Genomic DNA, 22,271 nt, shown 5'->3' with positions numbered 1-22,271 from the left:
GGGAGGCTAAACCTGAGACACAGTGGAGAGAACCGACTTCTGGGTGACACCAGAAGGAGCTATCTCCAAAAGCAGCACACTTATGGGACCAAAACACATTTAATGTAAGGGAGGATTCAATCTTTCCTTCTAGGTCTAGTTATCATTGTGCATAAGAGACAAGTTGTAGACTTTAAAGCCTTTAATGTAAAGTACTAGGTAATCTAGTTCAGGCTTTTAGCTATTCCTTATAGAATTTGGACAAACAGTGGTTACTCTGCCAGCTAGTAAATGCTCTGAGAGCAGCTGCCACTCTTTGAAGCAGAGGACAGGTTTCTCCAGCTGTTCTTTGATGAATCCCCATTGAAGCCTATGGCTGATGGAATGTTGACCAAAGAAACTGCTGGATTCCTTTCTGGAGACATCTCTGGTTGTGTGGGCCAAAAGAAACCAAGAATGCCTGAAGGGAGAAGGCACTAAACCCAAAGGTTCCTTGGTGGAAACTGGCTCCTGATCACTGAAAGATCTCTACTTCCCTATTGTACTTTCTCTCTCTCTGCTAGTAAAGTAGGACTTACACCTGAGCTTTTCAGTAGAACTATTGGGTCACTATTTCAGAAATAAGGCTGAGACAGTTTACAATAGTGGTTATCAGGGGAAGTTTACATCTGTGCTCTATGTGTTAACTAAGAGTAAGATTTTTGCCAGCTATATTGTCTTTACCAACATGTAAAATGTGATTGCTAGATGATAAATATAAGTCTCACCTGTGAGCTCCCAAGGTTAAATCTTGTTTAGTTGCTAGAAATGTTTACCTAGGTCATCAGATGGAAATCAAGTGTCTGGAGATTGGCTCAGTGCACGGGGCCAAATCTCTCCAGTCAATGGATCTACCTATCTCTAAAGTGATCTTTGTAACCTGACAAATGCTCACTTCTAACTGACCTTTTATACCATAGTTAATGCTTCCTTCTGTAGACATTCAGGTCACCAGACCAACTGTAACTTACAAATAGTCAATAAGAGTAAGTAAAGTGTTTGTGAGATGTTTCAGGAGATAAGAATCATGCACCAGTTCGAGGGTGGATAGGGTGGTGGGATCTTGTCTCCTTTCTCTCCAACAGGAGCATCCACCTGCTCTGGAGAGGGCTACTCAGGGACGCCTGGGTGGAGGAGATGATGTAAAAAGGAAAATGGTAAAAATGTCTTATGTTCAGATTTGGTTTACATTAAGAAGGTCATTGTTATTTAAGTTTTGAAATGTAGATGTGAGCAACAGGAGAACCAGGCAGTTCAGCCTCACCCACCATTGGTGAAAGTAAGGTTTCCCCTATTTGCCTTTCTAGTCTAGAGAGTGTGGACTTCTAAAACAGCTATAATCCAGGCCTCTACAAGGCTACACCCATTCTTAGCTGGGTTTATGCAAGTTCCTCAAGGACAATACCTTTTAAAGAAGTAAATAGGAAATTTGGAACTTCCAGAGTTCATGTGCCTTAGATGACCCTGATAAGTACATAGATGTCTTTTAGAGGATTTATTCAGACTTATGAACTAGATTGGAAAGATAGAATGTTAAGCTTAAACCAAGCTTTGACTTCTATCTATGAAAAGCAGGTAGCCTTACAAGGTGCTATTACATTTGGAAAGGAATATTGTTATAAGGACGCAAAAGATGGACAACCAGTGGAATTACCTGTTCCCACTGGAGCCCAACCAGTCAGAGCTCTTTTGCTAATAGCCAGGCAGAAAAGTGGAAAAGACATTTCTTTCAAGTGTGTATTCTTCAAGGTCTAAGAACTAGAATCAAGTCTTCAGTTATTAAACATTAGTTATTTATCAGGAAAAAGATAAACACCCCTCTGATTTCTTAAAATGTTTAATAGAGGGACTGGTAAAGCATATTTTGTGAGATGTTAATTCAATAGGCAGACAGGTTACTCTTACAGATCGGTTGAAGAGCTACAAAAGATAGCTTTTGCTTCAGACAGCTCATTTGATACTTTGGTAAAAACTGTTTAAGTGCCTTAGAATTGGAACTGGGAGAAAACCAAGGAGAGAAAGCAAAGAGATAAAAATGGCTGCCATTATTGCAGCCTCAAAACAGACCCTGTGTCAATTCTCCTGGCTCCAAGAAGAGCTCAGCGATGATGATGTTCATCTGCTACTGCTGTCAGAAGCCGGCCAGCATAAGAGGGACTACCTTAAGAGGCCCACAAGCCATGCCCTAACTGCCAAGGCAGCCACTAAAAGTGAGACTGCACTCTGAGGCAGAGGCCCCAGAGCTCAGACTCGGCTTCCCAGGTGGCCCAGCAGGACTGAAGTGCCCTGGGCCTGCCTCTTCCCTCTGGCCAGACTGTTACCTCTACCTGCTGTCTCCACGGAGGAGCCCTGAGTAATCATGACTATGGGGGAGGAAAAAAAGCCCAGCCTATTGCTGGACATTGATTGGCACAGATCTCTTTGTCCTTCTCCAACTCTGACTTTCCTTCCAGTCATTATATCTCAATAGAAACAGACTTTAGAAGATCTATTGCTTTAGCTGTAACTCAGGTAATGCAATATATTCAGATTGTTTACTAAACAATGGTGCTGAGACTGATGTTTTACAAATGTAATGTATTGTTATTTATGTGTAAGACTTAAAATATTTCACTAGTTAAAACAGGTTCCCAAGGACAGATAACAACCTGTTAGCATAAAAATGTTCTAAAGAAACTGGCTTATGCAGTGTCCAATAGCTTTGGGCCTACAGATAGAGCAAGGTGTTGTATTTGTGATGTAAAACTCAGAGCCACAGAGTTGAAAGGAAAAAATCCCTTGGCAGTGCCCCTTGCTTACCATGGGGGCCATATCCAAAACACTGAATGGAACATTAGTTTAATGTGACTAAATGCTTTGTACTTCATGATAAGTATGTAACCCTGGTTAGTTTTTAATATAACTACAGTATTTCGTGCTGTAATTAATGCATGTGTGACCTCTCTAACTAAAGCTAGAGGGACTTACAGCAAACTGTCAAACTCCATGAATAAAGGGGTCTAAAAGCTAGTGAGTTATGATTGCTAGGTCTCAAAACGGTTTGTAGATGTACCTGTTAGCTTGAATATTCATGCTTTGATTATATATATTCTAATCTCTCAGATAATTTGTTATTTCTAGAAGATACCAAAACCCGAACCATACAGGTAAAATCTAAAACCAAAAAGTTATATCTTTCTCAGTGAGCCACAGATTTCTGACACAAGCTATAAAAGTTAAAAGGGTTTGCAGGAATAAATTTGTCTGAGTTGAGGTGTTTCATAGTAAAAAGGATACAAAATGGAATTATAGATGGAAAATAAGAACGGGGATATTAGCAGCCTATAGGAAAGCAGAAATGTCCACAGCTGCTAGAGAAGGAGGAAGTGTTTGATGGAGTCAGAGGAAGTTTCAGATTGAGGTGGTCATATGTCTTCCCTCTCAGTCTGAGGAGCCCATGTTAACTGTCAATATAAGGAGAAATCCTGTTAAACTTTCAATAGATTGTTTATACAGATTTGTCAGTAGTTATCCAGCCAGTGGCCCACTTGCAAATGAGAAAATACTGTTTTTCCTATGCCCGGTAATTCATGTTCCCCAGTAATAATAGGAAATGCCAATTTGTTTGAGACAGTACTCAATGGCCATTAAAGATAAAAGGATTAAACCCCACATTTAAGAGAACTCTGCTAATGGACCTAAAAAATGTTCTGACTAGTGTTTTTATTTGGCCAATGTATGTTTAATAGTTTCTTTGCCTTTGTGTTCAGATTCAAAGCTGTAATAAAAATGTGTGGTGTCTATTGAGGGCCTTTAGATAGAACCTCTGAAGAACATATCTCACTGCCGGTCAACAACTACGACCCGTTTCAGCTTGAAGAAGCCAGAGCGGTCATTGCCCATATTTCCCTCATGGCACTTCGGGTTATTTCTTCAGAGGGGGGAATGTTGCAGGCAGCCGAGTCAGACAGAAATATTATAGGCAGTCAGACAGGGCCAGGCCCTCAAGGAGATAAGATGGAAGACAAGGTGGCTTTGCAACTTGGAAGAGACATACACTCCCATAGGGGCCACACCTCAAGACCAAGACAAAAAGAGGAAGCACAGCTAAATACTTTCCTAGGGATGGGCATTAGGGATTGATATTCTAAACAGTATCACTCAACTTGAAAGAGCCCAAATGAATCACTAGCCCAATCCCCAACAGGAAGAGACCCTGTTCCGTATTCATGCCTGCTTGCTACATGACTCGCTTCCCATTTGATACTGGATTTAATCAGTTTTACCTGAGCAATGATGCTTGTAATCCCATTGGCTGATCATAGTTTTGTCCCACCTCCTGCCCACCTAAGCGAGTTCCCATTCTCTCTACCTTAGCCCCCATGGTTTTACACTATAAAAATCCTTGGAAGAGACAGCTTCCCAGGGGGAACTACCTGCTCGGACCTCCCCTCCTGTCCCTCTCTTGGGACAGGAGCTTACTTTTTCTCAATAAACATATTCTGCTCATAAAAAAAAATTGAAAATATGTTGTTTCAGTCCTTCATGGCAATGAAAGAAAATTTTAAAATGGTTAGCTTATCTTTGAGTATTTTTATTTGATACAGGGAACCCCACCTGGAATAGGAAATATGTAATATAAAAAAGATTAGAAAGAGAGACAAACTTGAACCATTATCCTAGAATATAATAAACAGTATCTTTGGAATTATGGAACACACAGGAGTCTTGTTTAAAGGTAAACATTTAAACAAAAATCAACAACAAAAAGAAAAGTTTCCTCTGCTAATGAAGAAAATTTCAGAACTGATAACCTGAGATTTAGAGACACTGTGATTTCTCCAATAAACACTCAAGGCATAGTTAGTTGAGGGAAGAGATTCCCCCAAGCCTCCAAATTAGAGAAGCTTATGCTATACAGAGAGATATTGTGAGATACTGTACTGACGCTATACATTTAATACTTAGGGAGGGAGATCTTAGGTCCAAGCAGGACCAGTAATGAATGGAATATATATCAGGGTCCTCTCAGACAAGTTGGTGGGTCCAGTAAATATCAGTGCACTATAAAAGCTTTTTAGACACTGGCATATACCCACCTGCATTTCTTCTACCCAAGATAACAGTTCATACACAAATCGGAGGTTGCCTTCATCTTCAGAAGAGGAGATAGACACAAGTTCAGCCCGAGTCATGGGCTTTCGGAACCAGGAGGTAGAAGAAGAATGGGTTGTCTTGGTCAGGGGCTCTGTTTTCAGATGAGTAGTGGTTAAATTAGAAGGTGGAACCAATTCAAGTGAAGTGAAATGGCCCTTCCGGTACAAGTTTGCACACTCCAGGCGCAAAGTGACCAGCTCATCTTGTAGGCGCAAAACCCTACAATGGAAGAAGGGAAAAGAAAAGAAGTGGTTTAAGTTTATAACACACTTAACATTTTCACTATATTTAGGTGAGAACATGGTAAAAATAAAAGTGAGATCATAACAGGAAAAGTGTTTTGAGAAAGTGTTATATGTGTATAACATACTTAAAATAAAATCTTGTCTATCCATTAGATAATATGGTAAAAATAAAAATGAAATTATAACAGAAAAAGTGTCTTGAAAAAAAAAAAGAAAAAAGTGTCTTGAAAAAGTGTTATATGAATGCAAAGAGAGCAATTTGTAGTTGTCTTCAAGGCAAATGCCAAATTACAGTGTTAAAAACTATTTTTAAATCTTGAGAGGTGTAACAGAATAAACAATGTGACTTCAGATAATCCTCACCCTGTGTTTGTCATTTTCTTCCTCTATAGAATGATCACTAGGGTTTCTAAACCAAATATGTTATCTTAGCCCTGCAGGTCATTCTAAAATAGGTGGGGATATCCTGCAGGCACTTAACTCCTGGGAGGGGTGTGCAAAAAGGAAAAGTTTCCTCTACCATAAGAATTTTCCTGCCCAAAATATATACATTTAATATTCCCACTGAAACACAGACCTCTAATGTTCACATTATAAGATTCGGGGTCCATTTCTTCACCCAGTCTTTTGTTTCTTCTTTTTTCTTTTTGGTCTTTTGGGAAGAGAAGGTCTTATTATGTAATGCTCACTGGCCTTAAACTTGTGGCAAACCTCCTGCCACAGCCTCGTGGGTACTGGCATTATAGATGTGTGCCATTACATCCATCCATGACCTACTCTCAATTGGAGAGCCTTAATAGTAAGCAAACCTTCTCTGTGAGCTCCTTGTTCCTTACCTAAAAGCCAGCTCTTCCAGCTGGTAGTAATTTTCATCCCGCAGGATCTGGAGATCCACCTGCAGCTGCCTGATGAGACCTTCACACTCCTGAATGTACATGATGACATCTGATTCGCATTGTACTGGCTGTCCTGACTCCAAATGAGCAGCATCCTATAACAGAGAGGGAAAATAAAGTCAAGAAAAATACACCCCACAGGATAGAGGTGATCACGGGGTCCCCTGCACTTCCAAGAAAAAAATATATATAGCATAGCTAAAATCCTCAACTGTTAATATGTATGACATAAGAAGTGGGACATTAGAAATGGCAGAGGTGGTGAAAAAAAAAAAAAAAAAGAAGTGGGACAGAAGTTTCTTGTGGTGGTACATGCCCATAATCCTAGCACTTGGGTGGCTGAAAGAGGAGTATCAGCATGATTCTGAGGCAGTGAGTTCAAGGCCATTCTGACCTACAGAGGAAGAGCCTATCACTCCCCAGCATCCCCCACCTAAAAAAGTAAAACAAAACAGAGACTTACAGCCTGCAGTGTATTCTTAGCTAGTGTCAGTTTTTCTTCACAGTTCAAAGCACCATTCTGGATTTTGTTTGCAATCTGTAGCAGCAATTCCAGCCTAAGACAAAATAAATCACCACAGTCAAGTAAAAAGGCTTAAAGCAGCAAGGTAAAGAGTATCAGTTACACCCATGCCCTAGACGCACCTCTCTACGGCAGGCCGGAGGGATTTCTCTCGCTCCAGCATCTCAATGATGAGTTTTCCCCACTCTTCTTCCACATCATTGGGGTGGTAACCTTGAGGCAGTTTAATTCTGCCAAATTCAATCCACACCTGAAAGAGATACTTTTCAGTCCAAAACCACAGCCATGCTCTCAGGACTGCTTTCATTTATTCTTTATACTTTGAATCCTCTTTCTTTACCAAGCCAATTAGCAGCTTTCCCTACTTTCAAATATGGAAAAACAATAAAATATTTAGCAATGTCTTACCTTGAAGAACAACAACAAAAAAATCACCCTTAAAATGCAGAAACTAGAAATTACCTATTCTAAATTCTTCCATTCCTTCACACTTTTTATAGATCTTTTTTGTCAATAATCTCCATTCTACAAGGTTAAATGCCTATCTACAGTTTCAAATTCTCTAGGAATCAAAACATAAAGGGAAGTGTCTTTCCTTTTCAACCCAGGAAAAATTTAGCTTTTCTCTAAAAAGGCAGAGAAGCTAACCCCCAAAACTCAGGATTTCTGAATAAATGTGTGCCATTTAGTAAGTTCTTCTAAATAGACGGTTGATATTGCTGCTTTACCCTAACTTTTCAAGGTCAGACTGAGGGTATTGCTATTAGTGCACATTGGAGAAAGAACACAGGGAATCTGTTTGAGCAAAAAGCAACAGGAGTGCAAACCAGAAAATCACAAGTTTTAGTTAAAGATAAATTTTCTTACCTCTAATAATTTATATAATTCCTCAATTCTTCCTTTTTCTCTCTCCTTGGCCAAAATTTCTGTCTCTTTGAAGTGTATATATTGGTTATAAAGTGCCTACAAGTTAATATTTGATGAATAAATAAATGGATGCAAAAAACAAGGCCCAGTTTTTCATACCACCTCACCCAGAGCCAGGAGCAACAAGATCTGAGACTTACTCCTTGGAAAGAATTTATAAAAGCAACATAAGTCTGTGACTTTACCTTTAGTTCAACAGGGTTCTGGGGGAAAGATTTATCTGACATCAGAATTGTATGCTGTTTGATCCAGGGAATGAGGGAGTCCACTCGGCTTTGGTATTCTTGCCACCTAGAGTCCACTTCCTATTGCCAGAATGTAAACATCACAATTCTGATTAGTAATATCCAAAACAGGCACAGGAGAAAGTAGCTCAGGTCACTCCAAACCATAGAAAATTATTTTTCTCTAATTGCTTAAGCAGCTGCTCATTTTCATGTTCATAGTCCCAGTTTCAAAGCTCCTCAAGGATTTTCAGGGCAGCATTCAATATCCTGACATCTAGAAAGGCTACAGACCAAGCTACTAAAAATATTCAAAAAAGATCTCTATATACCTAAATACGCTAATATTAGTGTCTGAAAAAAACACCACCTTCTCTTGAGTTATACCTGAGGATAAGAAGGACATTCTTTGCCAGCATTTAGCACCAAATAATCTGTGCTAGGTATTTCAAAATCTCCAGTATCTAGGGGTCTTTCTTAAGGACTAAGGGCAATGTCATTATTATTGTTTTTATTCTGGGTTTTTTGAGACAAAGTCTCACTGGTATTGAATTTACTATGTAGCCCAGGTTGACCTTGAACTTGTAATGATACTCCTCCCTCAGCCTCCTAGGTGCGGGGATTATAGGCGTGCACTACCACATCTGGCTATAGCGTCCATTATGATAAAGAATATGTGGGTCCAGGCAGCTGTGTATAAAAGCGCTCCACATACAATGAAAACTTAAATACTGCCCAAGCAGTGTATTTCAGCAAAATAAATCAAATTCAGAGGCACTTCAGGAAAATTTTCTTTTACCGTAGCACTGATCCCTTCTCCACCCTCGGGGACTTTAGGGAAGGCATCATAAATTGAAGACACGTAAGTGATTACAGACTTTTCATCTGGAGATGGTACATCCACATCTGAAAGGAAAGAGAAGAAATGTGTCAGAACTGCTAGGAGAAGGAGCAGTGGCTACAAAGCTAACATCCCTCTTCAGTAAACTCTCACCTTCTGCATCCAGCAACCGGGTGACCCCCAGTCTTTCAGCCACTTCAAAAGCCTGTTCCAGATTCTCTCGGTTAGTCTGGATTTGCACTCTTTCCATATCTACCAGATCTGGTCTGTAAAAGTCACCAAGGCACATAAAAATCTGTTGCTTTTTTTTTTTTCTTTTCTGTATTTTAGGGAAGGATCTACAGGGTGTTCAGGGTCTCAATGTTAGATCGAACTCATAGTGATTCTCCTGTTTACAGTCTCCCAAGTGGTGGAATTACAGGCACACACCACTATGCCTAGTCTCAATTGCCATCTCAGCGCACCCCGCGGGCAGGGCCTGCATGGCAGGCCCAGGGATTGAACCCCCGGTCCCTGCGTCTGCTTGCAGGTGCTTGGATCCACTGAGCTATTTGGCTGGCCCTGGCACATAAAAATCTATGCCACACAAGTTCATACGAAAAAAGCTGTTAGGAAGTTTCCAGAGGTAAAAAATACTGAGCAAGTTAAGAAGACAAGTAGGAGGTTTTGATTCCTATCTTCTTCACTAAACTTCAAGCTACCTGCTGGTCTGCAACCTTGCCCACCATGCCCCCACACTTCCTGCACTTTGCACTCATGCTTTCCTTCCACTGGAGTGCTTAGACATGGAGGTGCCCAGGGATCACTCCTGACATCCTCATCACAGTGGAAAACTCAGACCACCTCTGCTGAAACAACACTAGTTCCTCAGTCTCTATCCCTCCACTGCATATGCCACTGTATGACAGCAGGCATTTATTTGTTGTTACCACTGGAAGGTAAGTTCCACAAGAGCAAGAACTTTTGCTGCTCTGTTCAATGCTACCTGTGCTCAGAGCCTAGAACAGCAGGAGCTTAATAAAAATATTTTTCAAGGGCTGGTGAGATGGCTCAGTGGTCTAAAGCACCTACTTAGAACAAGCTTAGCAAAGCACAGGGACCGCGGTTCAATCCCCCAGCACCACATGCCAGCCAGCCCCACCCCCTGGTGGGCTGAGCTGGCCACACACACACACACACACACACAGTTTAAAAAAATAAATAAAAATATCTTTCAAAAAACAAATTTTTTCAAGTGAATACATAAATCACAGCTTAATTTTTTATTGTGGGGGGAAAGACATTACAATTCTTTGTAAGTTAACAGAGAAGAGGAAGTTTGAAGTTCAACTGTACTTACCTATATCGGTGAATAAGTGCATTGAACATCTTCCCATCACTCCAACAGGATGAAAAGTTAGTGCACTTGATTCCCGTATAACCAGCTGTCACCTTCTGGGTCCAGAGGAGTAGTTTTTCCTTGGCTGACATGTCCCCTGACTCCCCACTAATGTAGATGTCAGAGATCTGCCAAAAGACAGGGCATGGAGTGACTTAGAATAAAAAAGATGAAGATTTTTAACTTTCTCTTCTCCAAACTCTTTGGTTCATACAGAAAGAGGATGATCCAACTCTGAGAACTACGTAAATGACAACTCCAACGTAGCTTTTGTTGAGTGGAAAGAATGTTAGTTGGATGTTATCTTGCACTGCTATTATTTCATATATTTAATCTTATTTTTTCAAGACTAAGTTTTCTGAAGGGCTAACACCCTATTCTAACCATCAAAACTATCTGAAAATAAACAGCAGCCCCGATGAGACAGGGCTTCTTGCCACTGGGCTCATCTGAGCAGTAGCCAGGATACTGTGAAAGAAATAACCTCCAACTCTGAGGCTCTGAGCATGGTCCTTTCATATATGGCCTACTCACCTAGTATTGTGCCAGGGACCTAACATGCTTTAATTTGTAATTATTTGGAGGCCAGGTATGGTGGCACACTCTGGAAGCTGAGGCAGGAGAATAACTGCAAGTTTGAGGCAATGATGGGTTATCCCAGAAATTTAAAACTAGTCTGAACTACATAGTAGGATTGTCTCAAAAAATAAAAACCAAACCAGGCTAAAACCCCTAAAATAATAATTTTTTAATTATTTGGTTTATAAATGATGTGGTAAAAAGATAGAGAGGTAAAGCCTACCTGAACCCAGAGTCAAAAGGCTAATTCAAAGCAGTGCATAAAGTAAGTTTAAGCTAATGTTAGTGTCTCCTCAGGAGGGAGACAATGAATAATTTTAGGCCCCTCCACTCAGTTTTCCCCATATTTAAAACAGAAGCTTTTTCACAGGGCCTTCCTATGGATTAAGCAAAGGAATGTTGGTAGCGCTTAGAAAACCAGTATTTCTTCCCCATAATAGTTAACAGTACTCTCGGCATAACCTTGGGTCCCCATGTTTGGAGCACAGAAGGCATAGATATGTATCTTATCTGTCAGGTATAGCACCCCAAGAGTAGCAGCCTTCCTAGTGGCCAGTACAAGGATATCAACAATAAGGCAACTTTGAGTATCTGAATACCAACTAGCCAAACTCAACTCATGTGAAATGAGATTGCACATCAGTACAAAACACAGGAGGTCCCTTACTTATGACAGCTCAACTTAATGTATGTTTTTATCATGGAATAAAACTCAGGCATGCTAGCAAGTATTCTACCACTAAGTTACTCCCAGTCACGTTTTATTTTTGAGATAGGATCTTGCTACATACATTGCTCAGGTTAGCCTTGAACTTGTCATCCTCCTGCCTTAGCCTGATGAGCAGCTATGACAAGTATGTGCCATCATGCTTAGCTTGGACCTTATGATTTTTCAATTTTATGATGGTTCCAAAGTACACCAATACAACTATTTTGCTTTTTCACTTTTAATATAGTATTTAATAAGTTATGTTAGATATTGAATTCTTTATTATAAACAAAAGTTTTATATCTTGTTAGATGATTTTAATGTAAATGTTCTGGGCAGCTTAAGACAGCTAAGTAAACTAAGTGAAGGTTACATGTATTAAATGCATTTCTGACTAGTTTTTTTTTAATTTTTATTTTTACGATGGCCTTATCAAGATGTAACTCCAGTATATGTCAAGGAACATGTCTATCTTTAAAACTGAAAATCAGGGCCAGGAATCTATTGAGGCTAAAATAACACTGCGGACTACTGAATATTGTTCTGAAGACCGACTATGAAAACACAAGAATATAGGGAACTTGCATGGAACCCTGGAAAGAAAACCCAAGTACTGCCTCTGTACCTGTGAACATGAAATGCTGCCCTTGATGGCAGATTCACGGGCAGAGTGTCCTCATTGTGCTTTTGTCATGTGCAGCCTATAGGAGAAATCTGGCTCTCACTCACACTTCAATGATACAGGCTACTAAGAGCATTCCCTTAAGTCTGCCTTCTATCTGCCAGCCCTCCGCTGACTCCATGTTCTCCTGAAAACTGTCAAGACTATTATTATATGCTTCCTATACAAATATGAGCTGAGTGGCTGGCAGCAAATACACAAAAATGTGGCAGTTATAATTCCTTGTTTGTTGTAAGAGAGGGTATCACTCTATAGTTCATGTTGGCCCTGAACTTACTATATAGCCCAGTCTAGTCTCAAACTTGTAGTGACCCTCCTGCTTCAACCTCCTAAGCGTGGGGATTGGGGCATACTACCACATCCCTTTTAAAATTCATTTTATAAATTAATCTATTCGCATCAACCAATCTCTTGCTTCTGTTAACAGTGTGAGTAGACTCCACAAAATTTAATCTATTGTAAGTGCATTTGGAGTGTGTAGGGGGTATGCAGTTGCAAAGCTGAGGACCAATAATGTCTCACGCTGCCCAAGCCACCATCCTGTAAGCCTAAAATAAACAGTCCCTCTCTAGCATCAATTATTTTCCAGTTCCTTTTGATAAGATCTCTAGCTGTCCATTTTAATGATTAAATGCTACTCAACAATGGCATAGCCTCATATCTTCACTGCAGCTGTTCCATGTACACACTACAAAGCAAAACATTGTTGAAAATAAGAAATACTTTATTTTGGTACCAGGAATCGAACTCAAGACCTTGTGCTTGCCAGGCAGGCTCTTGAGCCACTGAGCTATATCCCTGGCCCTAGGAAATACTAGTCTTTCTTTTTTTTGGGGGGGGGGGCAGGGGAGGGATGTATTTAGTACAGGGTCTCATTACACAGATTGAACTTGTAGTGATCCTCCTGTTTCCAGCCTCCCAGTTGGTGGGATTATAGGTGCATGCCACCATGCCCAGTGTCAATTGCCATCTCACAGCACCCCAGGGGCAGGGCTGGCAAGGCAGGCCAGGGATTGAACCTCCAGCCCCTATGTCTGCCTAAGCATGCACTTTTTTTTTTTTTTAAAGTTTACTCAAAACTTTTATTGTAATCAAAGTGTCACATAATAGGATTGTAATGAACTCAGCAAATCATTCTGTTGATATTTTAGAACTTATACCAGCTTTTGCCAGGCAATTAAAATTCAAATGTGAAAATTTCACAGTAAACTCCACCCCAACTAATTAGTGGTGGTTAAAAATAATAGGCCCTAGCAAAACCTCTCATGTTACATGGTCACAACTCACAATTCTGTACAAAAGTTCGTGTTATAAAGCTCTGATGTGAAACTCAAATAATCAAGCAACAATATTTTAAATGTAACACAGGGTCTCCATGTCATGATTTACAAGGCTTGAATTTCTTTACATTATAACAAAATTTAATACAGACGACTTAGTAATTAAGTCCATTTTTAAAAACCTGTCCTACACGGGACAGATTTTACTTTTTGGTCATCCTTCTCCTCATTTTCCTTATCTTTGCTCTTCTTTTACTTATTTTTCTTATATTTGTGTTTTTGGCTTTTCTCCAATTCTGCTTCAGTGCTCGCATGCTTATGCTTCTTATGCTTCTTGTGTTTCTTGTACTTCTTCTCCTTCTTGCTGTCCTGACTTTCCACTGAGCTGGCACTGCTACTGTGGCTCTGGGTCTGGCTTCCCGAGGGGCTGTGGCTCCTACTTGGACAAATGCTAGGGCTGCTCTGGCTCTGGCTCACACCTGCCTGCTCCACAGCTGTTGCTGTTTCCAGGCTCTGTTTCACTTTCTCCATCATTTTGTCTTTGGGTTCCTCAGAAATGTTACCAGAAGTGTCCTCCTCCTTCACAGATACGTTGCTCTCACTGTCACTGTCATTATAGTCTGGCTCAAAGGCAGCGTCATCAGTTTCTGTAGTTAAGTCAGAGGACAGTCTAGAGGAATGACCTGGCTGGGGCTCCGGCTTCAGGGCACTCTTGTCCATCTGTGCAGCCAGCTGATCCTTCTCCATCTGTGGGTCTGGGGGGCTAAGTATGCATGGTAACTTACTGGCACGAGATTCTGCTGTTCCGGGACTCTACTACATGTTTCTCATGATCCTCACAAGAATTTTTATCTACAGATTTTTGTCTCTTCAGTTGAGCATTTAGTATCACACGGGGACTTATGATCATTAAGTTTTTTGTCCCTGGAGGGACTAGAACTTTTTTTGGAATCTACTGTTCCCTTTTTAAGCAAATCTCTCTCCTCCTTTGGATTATTTTTCAATGCAGCAGAATCTTTATTCTGAAAAGAAGAGTCTTTCCTTCTTGTTACTTCACTCCTTTCACCTCTCTGTGTAGAACCTGAATGTTCTCTGTTCTCATAGTCAAGTTTTTTGTCTCTGCTGGGAGTGAAGTCTTTATGAAGGAACTAAACACACACTTTAATCTGTTGAGCTATCTGGCTGGCTCTCCTAAGAAATATTACTGATGAAGTAAAAAATAATTTGAATACACAAAATGAAATCTGAATATATGGGCTCTTTGTAAAAGGAAAAACAAAAAACCCTAAACTCCATGAGTTGACAATGCATGCCCAGCACAACTATAGCTAGTTACCTTGACCATACCTCCTACCTGCAAATCACAGTACTTCTGAATACTGCACTTAAACTACTTCATTGACCAGCTTTACTTCAGATTTTCAACATGGCTGTAATGAGACAGGGAAATGCTTGGCTCCCTCAGGAAAAGGAAAAATACCTGGTTAAGATTAAAGCGCTTTCTAGACAAGCAAAATGGGACTATCATTACAACCTCCTCAGTAATTAATTTGGCTTCTTCCCATCTCCTCCACTTCCACCTTTCCTTCCTCTTTTGTTGTTTTTTTTTTTCAAGACAGGAGGTCACTCTACAGACCAGGCTGCCCTTGAACTCATTTATGTAGCCCAGGCTGGCCTTGAACTCCCAGAAATCCTCTTGCCTCTCCTGTGTGCTGGGATTATAGGCATGGGCCACCATACCTGGCTTTCTTTTTTCATTTTAAGAGCCATATTATTTCTTTTCTATTGACTCTTTGTTGCTGTTTCTTTTAGACAGGGTCTCACTATACAGTTCACACTGGCCTAGAACTGGCAATGATCCTCTTGCCTCAGTCTCCAAGTGCTGAGATTACAGATGTTTGCCACCAAGCCTGGATTCCTGTCTTCTTATATTACTAAAATGTCATGTGTATGCACATTGTTGTCCTTTGGGCTCCACAGAAAAATTTACTTTAATCTCTCAAAAGTAGAAATTCAACTTCAGTTTAGGAAGCTTTCTTCCTCATGTGGATTTTGAGCAGGAGGCCATTTGAGGAGAGCACAGCCTCAGTATCATGCCATAGTCTAAGTTACATCTCCTCAAATTTCTTTTCACTCACACTTTTGACAGCCTGGTTAATTCCTTCTCTGAAGCATTCATAGAAACTTAATGTTTCCTAATATTTCTTTTTTCAAATTAGTTTGCTATTAGCCCATGTTTGCAGTACACAATGATTACACTGCTTATGAGGAGTGGGTATAGGGATATAACACATCTTAAGTCTTTTTCATACCACCCACACAATCTGTTGGGTCCCTTCCCTTTTGCAAAAGGTTTATCTACCAGTTACCTATTATACACCTTTTATTTTGCTCTTTAATTTACACCTTGGGTTCCTCATTTAGGAGAAAACATACGATATTTATTCATTAAGTACTGTATTAATTGAACAACATCGTAACCTATACTATGGAGAACACACATAGTTTATTTTTCCTTCAGTGATTTTTCAAGCAATCACTGTGTACTAGGAGCTGTTTAAGTTCTTAATGTCTCAAAGTAAAAACAGCCTTGGGCCTTTGGTTCAAATGATTTAGCTGTGGCGATAATTTATAGTGAGAACAATGTTGTGGCAATCTTAACTGGCAATGACAGGGAACTTCTTAGAGAGGATAGCATCTCTGCCAGAGTTTTAGTTAACAGAATTTAGCCAAGCAAGAAGGATGAAACAAACAAAAACCAAACCATCTGTTTGTCCAGATCCCTTCCTCTCATCCTGTACAAAAATCAATTCACCTGCAAGCAGGCGCAGGGGCCAAGGATTCAATCCCCAGGCCAGGCCCACCCCCAGAGCTACTGAGAGGGCTACTGAAACTGGGCACAGGTGGTACATGCCTGTAATCCCAGCTCTTGGGAGGCTATAAACAGGATCACTACAAATCCAATCTAGTAGTGAGATCCTGAACACCCTGTAGATCCTTTCCAAAAAAAAAAAATCAGCTCAAAGGGCTAAAGCTATAGCTCCAGTGGTACAGGGCTTCCCTAGCACACATGTGTTCAATTCAATCAAAATAATTCAATTCAAAATGGATCAAAGACCTAGGTAACCAGACCTGAACATGGATGAGACATGTCCTATCTGACTAAAATGAGGCCAGCTCACAGTTTCCCAAGCTACAGCAAAGGGTGAAAGTATGAGACAGAGAAAGAACTTTGTCATCTTTGCTAAACTTAGAAATTTACACATGCCTATAATCCCAGCTCTTGGGAGGCTATAAACAGGCAGATCACTATGAGTTGGATCTAATAGTGAGACCCTGAACACCCTGTAGGCCCTTCCCTAAAATACAAAAATTAAATAAATAAATAAATAAATAAATTTAGAAATTTATCACACCTATATCTGTACCTAAAATTCAGCAGTGTATCTATTGAATTTATTAATTAATAAATTTAGCCCCCATTAATTGAGCATTAATACTTTTTGTGCCTTCACATTTCAAAAAAATGCTATTCAAACTTCTCATGCGTCACTGATATCAATGTCTTTTTCATCAATAAAACTATTCTTTGAATGAATATTCTAGAAAATATCAATAATTTCTTTTTAAGATTTTTGAGATATAACAGCACTTTTCAGAGTCTGTATTACCTCTGGAAATTTCACTCAAAATCCTAAGAATGGGGCTTCAATCCCCAGCACCACTTGCTATGCTGGCCCTACCCCCTGGCACCCTGAGCTGGCCAACACGAGATCAGCCAATGAAACTGGGCACAGTGGCACACCCCTATAATCCCAATGCTGGGGAGGCTGAAATCAGGAAGATCTCTATGAATCCAAGCTGCACATAGTGAGACCCTGTACCAGATACATAAAAAAAACCAACCAAACCTAAGAATGTAATTATATAACACAGTATTTTTTTTTCATTTTCTGAGGTTTATTTATAATCTTCACAATGTAGCTCAGAAGCTCTGTTTGTGTGTCTTCTTTGTTTTGACACAGGGTCTTGCTCTATGTGGTCCAGGCATAAGTTTTACTTGCAGTTCTTGGGAATATACCTTCCTAATTTGAAGTGTTGAATGTAGTTTTATACAAGCCTTAACATAAAAACATTTTTAAAATTATTCATTTATTTATAAAACACACACAAACAGTAGCTGGCTGCTGTGTTGCATACTTATAATCCCAACACTTAGAGAAGGCTGGAGCAGGAGGACTGCCATAAATTCAAGGCCAGCCCTGAGCTACACAGTGAAATCCTGTTTCAAAATAAAAGGAGGAGGAAGAAAGGGAGGGAAAAGGAACAGGGAAGGGGATAGGGAAGCAAAAGGAGGAAGAGGATGAAGGAGTCTCCAATAACATTTCAACAACAGTTTCACAAAACTAAGAAAAGTCCTCAAACTCATGAAAACACAAAAGACTCAGAAAAGCCAGAGTAATCCTAACCAAGAAGAGCAAGGCTAGGCATCACAACACCAATTTCACACTATACTACAAAGGTAGAGTTAATTTTTTTTTCCCCTGGTACCAGGGATTGAACTCAGGACCTTGCACTTGCCAGGCAAGCACTTATTCTACTGAACTATCTCCCCAGCCCTAAAAATAAAATTTTTAAAAAACCTACACAGACCAATGAAACACAGTAGTGGACACAGAAAGAAACCCATGTAACTACACCATCTGATTCTTAACTAAGGAGCTAAAACATACACTGGTAAGAGGCAGTTTCTTTAACAAATGGTGCTAGGGAAGCAATCTAGATGTAGGCAATTCAAACCAGATCCCTACGTCTCACCCCCCCCCAAAAAAAAAATCAAGGGATATAATTCAAGTGGTACAGTGCTTTCCTAGCACACACAAATACATTTGTTCAATCCCATCTACCACCAGAAAACAAAAAATTTCAATTCAAAATGGATCAAAGGTTTAGGTAGTAAGACCTGAAACCTTGAAAACTGCTAAAAGATAATAGAGAAAACACAGGCACAGGTAGATTCCCTGAACAGGGCTCCAATATCAGAGAAAATAATAGAATCAACAAATGATATTATATCAAATTTAAAAGTTTCTGTGCAACAAGAAAACAACCAACAGAATAAAGAGTGTTTAGAAACGGGATAAAATTCGACCAGCCACTCTTCTCATAGAGGACTAATATCTAAAATATAAGAAGAACTCCAAAAACAAAAAAATTAAACATGGGGGCGGTGATGATGGCTTGGTGGAATAAGCACTTCCCTGACAAGTGCAAGGGCCTGAGTTCAATCCCCGGTTCTGCAAAAATAAATAAATAAATAAATAAAATAAACAGCCCAATCAATAAATGGGTAAATGAAATAAAGAGATATTTCTCAAAAGTATAAGTACAAATGACCCATAAGTATATGCAAAAATGTTCAATATTCTTAGCTATTAGGGGAATGCAAATCAAAACAACACTGAGATTCCTGCTCATCCCAGTCAAAACACGATGGTCAAGTCTACAGAAAAACAACAAATGGCTAGAATGTGGGGATGAGGGAAGAGGGAGAGGAACACCTCTACACTGTTGGTGGGAATGTTAAATGAATACAGACACTAACAAAATCATTGTGGAGGTTCCTCAAAAAAAAACCCCACAAAAATAGAGCTACTATTTGATCTAGTTATACCATGACTCAGTATATAACCCCAAATCAAAGTAAAGGCACTACAGGGATACCTGCATATACATTTGTACAATTCATGATACCCATGTTTACTTACAATTCACAATAGGCAAAATAGGTAGGTGCCCATCCACAGAGGAATAGGTAAGGAGTATGTGGTATATCATCGCCATGGTAGTTAAGCTTAACTGTATACACCTGGTTGGCTGAAGCCACTCAGGGGATTGGTGAAGCATGCTGCTGGGTGTGTCTGGATAGATAAAAGAGGTACAGGCTTGAGGTCTTATTCCCTCCTCTCTGGCACTGCTTTTCCCTGCTCTGCTTCCTGGCATCTTTGCTCTCATACACCCCCCTATAATCATGTTCTTGCCACAGAACCAGATGACTGTGAAGTGAATTCCCTGAAACAATGGCCACATTAAACCTCTCCTTTTAGGTTGTGTGTGTCAGGTACTGTGTCTCAGCAATGGGCAAGTTAACTAAGACATATACAATGGAGTATTATTCAGTCATAAAGAAGAATGAAATTTTATAGGAAAATGGGTAGAAGTGAAGATAATCATGTTAAGCAAACCAGACTCAAAAAGACAAATATCATGTTTTTCCTAATAGCACTCTGGCAAGCTAAGGCAGGAGGATCACAAGTTTGAGCCAAACCTGGCCAATTTAGATGATTACTTAGCGTGAGGCCCTGTCTCAAAATAAAAATAATTTTTAAAAGCACACAAAGTAGGAATCAGGGGATGTATCTTAGAGCAAAGGCCCTACATTCAATCCCCAGGGGCAAAGGAGATGGAGAGGGAGAGAGAGAGGGAATACTAAAGTAGAATATAGGGGCCAAGGATTCAGCTCAGGGGCACAGCACCTGCCTGGCAAGCACGAGGTTATGAGTTTGATTTCCAGTACCAAAAGGAAGAAGAAAGAAGGAGAAGGAGGACCATTATTATACAAAGGGAATGGAAATGGGGTATAAGAAAGAGTATCAGGAGTATGAAGAAGAGAATTATATCATTATGAGATCATGATAGTAACATGAATTTGAGGTGAAAAGGTGTCCACTACACTCCTGAGTGAAAAAGCAGGTTAGTAAATGTTATCTATGGTACCAACTATTTTTTTATTTTCAAAAATGCATTAATACATAAAGATATCATGAGAATTGTCTAAAACATTTAAAGTATTTTAAATGTCTAGAAAATTGTCTAGTGTTCCTTTATTGTTTTAATCTTCCTCTGTGGGCATATGCTGAACATATTTTTCTTTTTGTTTAAGAATATTTTGACTTGGCTGGGCATGGTGGCACACCTGCAATCCCAGCATTCAGGAGGCTGAGGCAGGAGAATCACTGCAAGTCCAAGACCAACCTGGGCTATAAAGTGAGCTCAAGGTCAGCCTGAACTGCATAGTGAGACCTTGTCTCAAAAAGTATCCCCTCCCCTAAGAAAGAAAAGAATATTTTGACTTGCACTGTTATAAAAATGTTTCCAAGTGGAAAAAAATTAAGATTAAAATATGTGGGCCAGTGAGGTAGCTCAGCAGCATAAGCACCTGCCTGGCAAGCACAAGGTCCTGAGTTCAATCTCCAGTACAAAAAAAAAAAGTATGTAAGGCAATTGATAAATTAATCAGTTTGATTGTAGTAATCAATTCACAACACATACATGTCTCAAAATGTGATATCATGTCTTAAAAATCAACATTTTATGAATTATACAAAAAAAAAAAAAAAGAAGAAAGAAACTGAGAGCACAGTGCTCAGCTAGAAGGCCCCAATGGCAGCTTTGTTTGGGAGGAACAGAGAAAAAAGTGTTTATTACCAATATAAGAGTCAGGTATAGGTAAGAGTCCGTATAGGGTAAGAGTCTATTCCCTTCAGCATTTAAATTCAGACTCTTGAAGATCTCACAAGAGACTATAACTAAAACAGAAAGTCTAGGTCACAGGAATGGGCATTTTTCCATTCCACCAAATGTTGTCAAACTTCTTTCTAAATTACAGTACCAATTTATACTTCCACCCACAGGCTATGGAAACATTTTCCCATCACCCTACATCCCTGCCTACCCTGGATATTTTCATACTTTTTACTGTTTGTCCATCTGAAGCCTATCTGTATCTTACTCTTTTTTAATTTTTATATCCTCCATCCATAGTTAAGAGTCTTATAGTATAAAGCATTTTAATTTTGTGAACTGCACAGTTCTGGGATTTCTCCTATTTTTCTATAAGAATACCTTTCTTTTTCTTGTTTATTTGTACAGATTCTTTTAATGACTAACATTTATTGTGCTTTACTCATACTACCTCATATAATTCTCATAACAACCCTGCAAAGTACATATATACTATTCTCACCCTCAGTGTACTAATGATTGAGTTATGGCACAGAGAACAGTCCGAAGTATACTGTTAGTGAGCAGCACAGCTAGAATCCAGACAAAGCCAATCCAGCTCCACATTCTTACCTACTTCACCTGTGTAATATTTCATATATACTCAGTATCAACCCCCTTTCAATCAGTATATACATTAATAATAACTTTACATTATTATTAAATTTATTTACTTTTTTGACTTTATTTTTATACAACTTTATTGCTTTTTTTTTTTTGATGGCTCAGGGTGCCTTCAGGGCATTTCTAGTATGGCTTGAAGATCTGGGGATCAAACCACAGCAACCTGAGCCTGACTGCTCTGTTTAAGCAGTCACTTAAACAACAGTGCTAATGGGCAAGCCCCCTACAATTTTATTCTCAATGTCCCACCTGAATGGAAATTTTCACATCTATGCAAAGTGAGACCAAATAGGCTAAAAGGTCCCTCTGTGGCCATCACCCAGCTTCAACCACTACCAACATCTAACGGTTTTGCTTCATACACACTCCACCCATCCCTTACCTATTATGAAGCAAATCCCACATATATCATCTCCTCTATAAACACTGAAGTAGCTATCTCTAAAAGATAAGGACTGTTTCTAATATCACAACACTGTTATATCTAAACAGTAATGATGCTTTAGCAATACTGTTAAGTAACATTTTTAAAAAACAAAAGCCATTTTTGGGGGCTGGAGAGATGGCTCAGTGGTCTAAAGCACCTACTTGAAACAAGCTTGGCAAAGCACAGGGACCGCAGTTCGATCCCCAGCACCACATGCCA

At 39.6% G+C, this 22,271-nt stretch overlaps 1 protein-coding gene across 1 annotated transcript in view; it reads right to left on the bottom strand.

Annotated features, from left to right (window-relative positions):
- Macf1 (microtubule-actin crosslinking factor 1) overlaps window positions 1-22,271 on the bottom strand; it is a 276,478-nt gene that overhangs the window by 191,000 nt on the left and 63,207 nt on the right. The window contains exons 6-14 of the mRNA XM_023701121.1: window positions 10,150-10,316; window positions 8,964-9,076; window positions 8,769-8,875; window positions 7,931-8,050; window positions 7,686-7,781; window positions 6,941-7,068; window positions 6,759-6,852; window positions 6,236-6,390; window positions 5,097-5,373 (exon numbers count right to left, since the gene is read on the bottom strand). Coding sequence (XP_023556889.1) covers window positions 5,097-5,373; window positions 6,236-6,390; window positions 6,759-6,852; window positions 6,941-7,068; window positions 7,686-7,781; window positions 7,931-8,050; window positions 8,769-8,875; window positions 8,964-9,076; window positions 10,150-10,316 — 1,257 coding nt within the window. The remainder of the gene's footprint in view (window positions 1-5,096; window positions 5,374-6,235; window positions 6,391-6,758; window positions 6,853-6,940; window positions 7,069-7,685; window positions 7,782-7,930; window positions 8,051-8,768; window positions 8,876-8,963; window positions 9,077-10,149; window positions 10,317-22,271) is intronic.

This window comes from Octodon degus, unplaced genomic scaffold, assembly GCF_000260255.1.
Source record: "Octodon degus isolate 3935 unplaced genomic scaffold, OctDeg1.0 scaffold00130, whole genome shotgun sequence".
Taxonomy (NCBI): domain Eukaryota; kingdom Metazoa; phylum Chordata; class Mammalia; order Rodentia; family Octodontidae; genus Octodon; species Octodon degus.
This window is presented reverse-complemented; position numbering and strand designations above follow the sequence as displayed.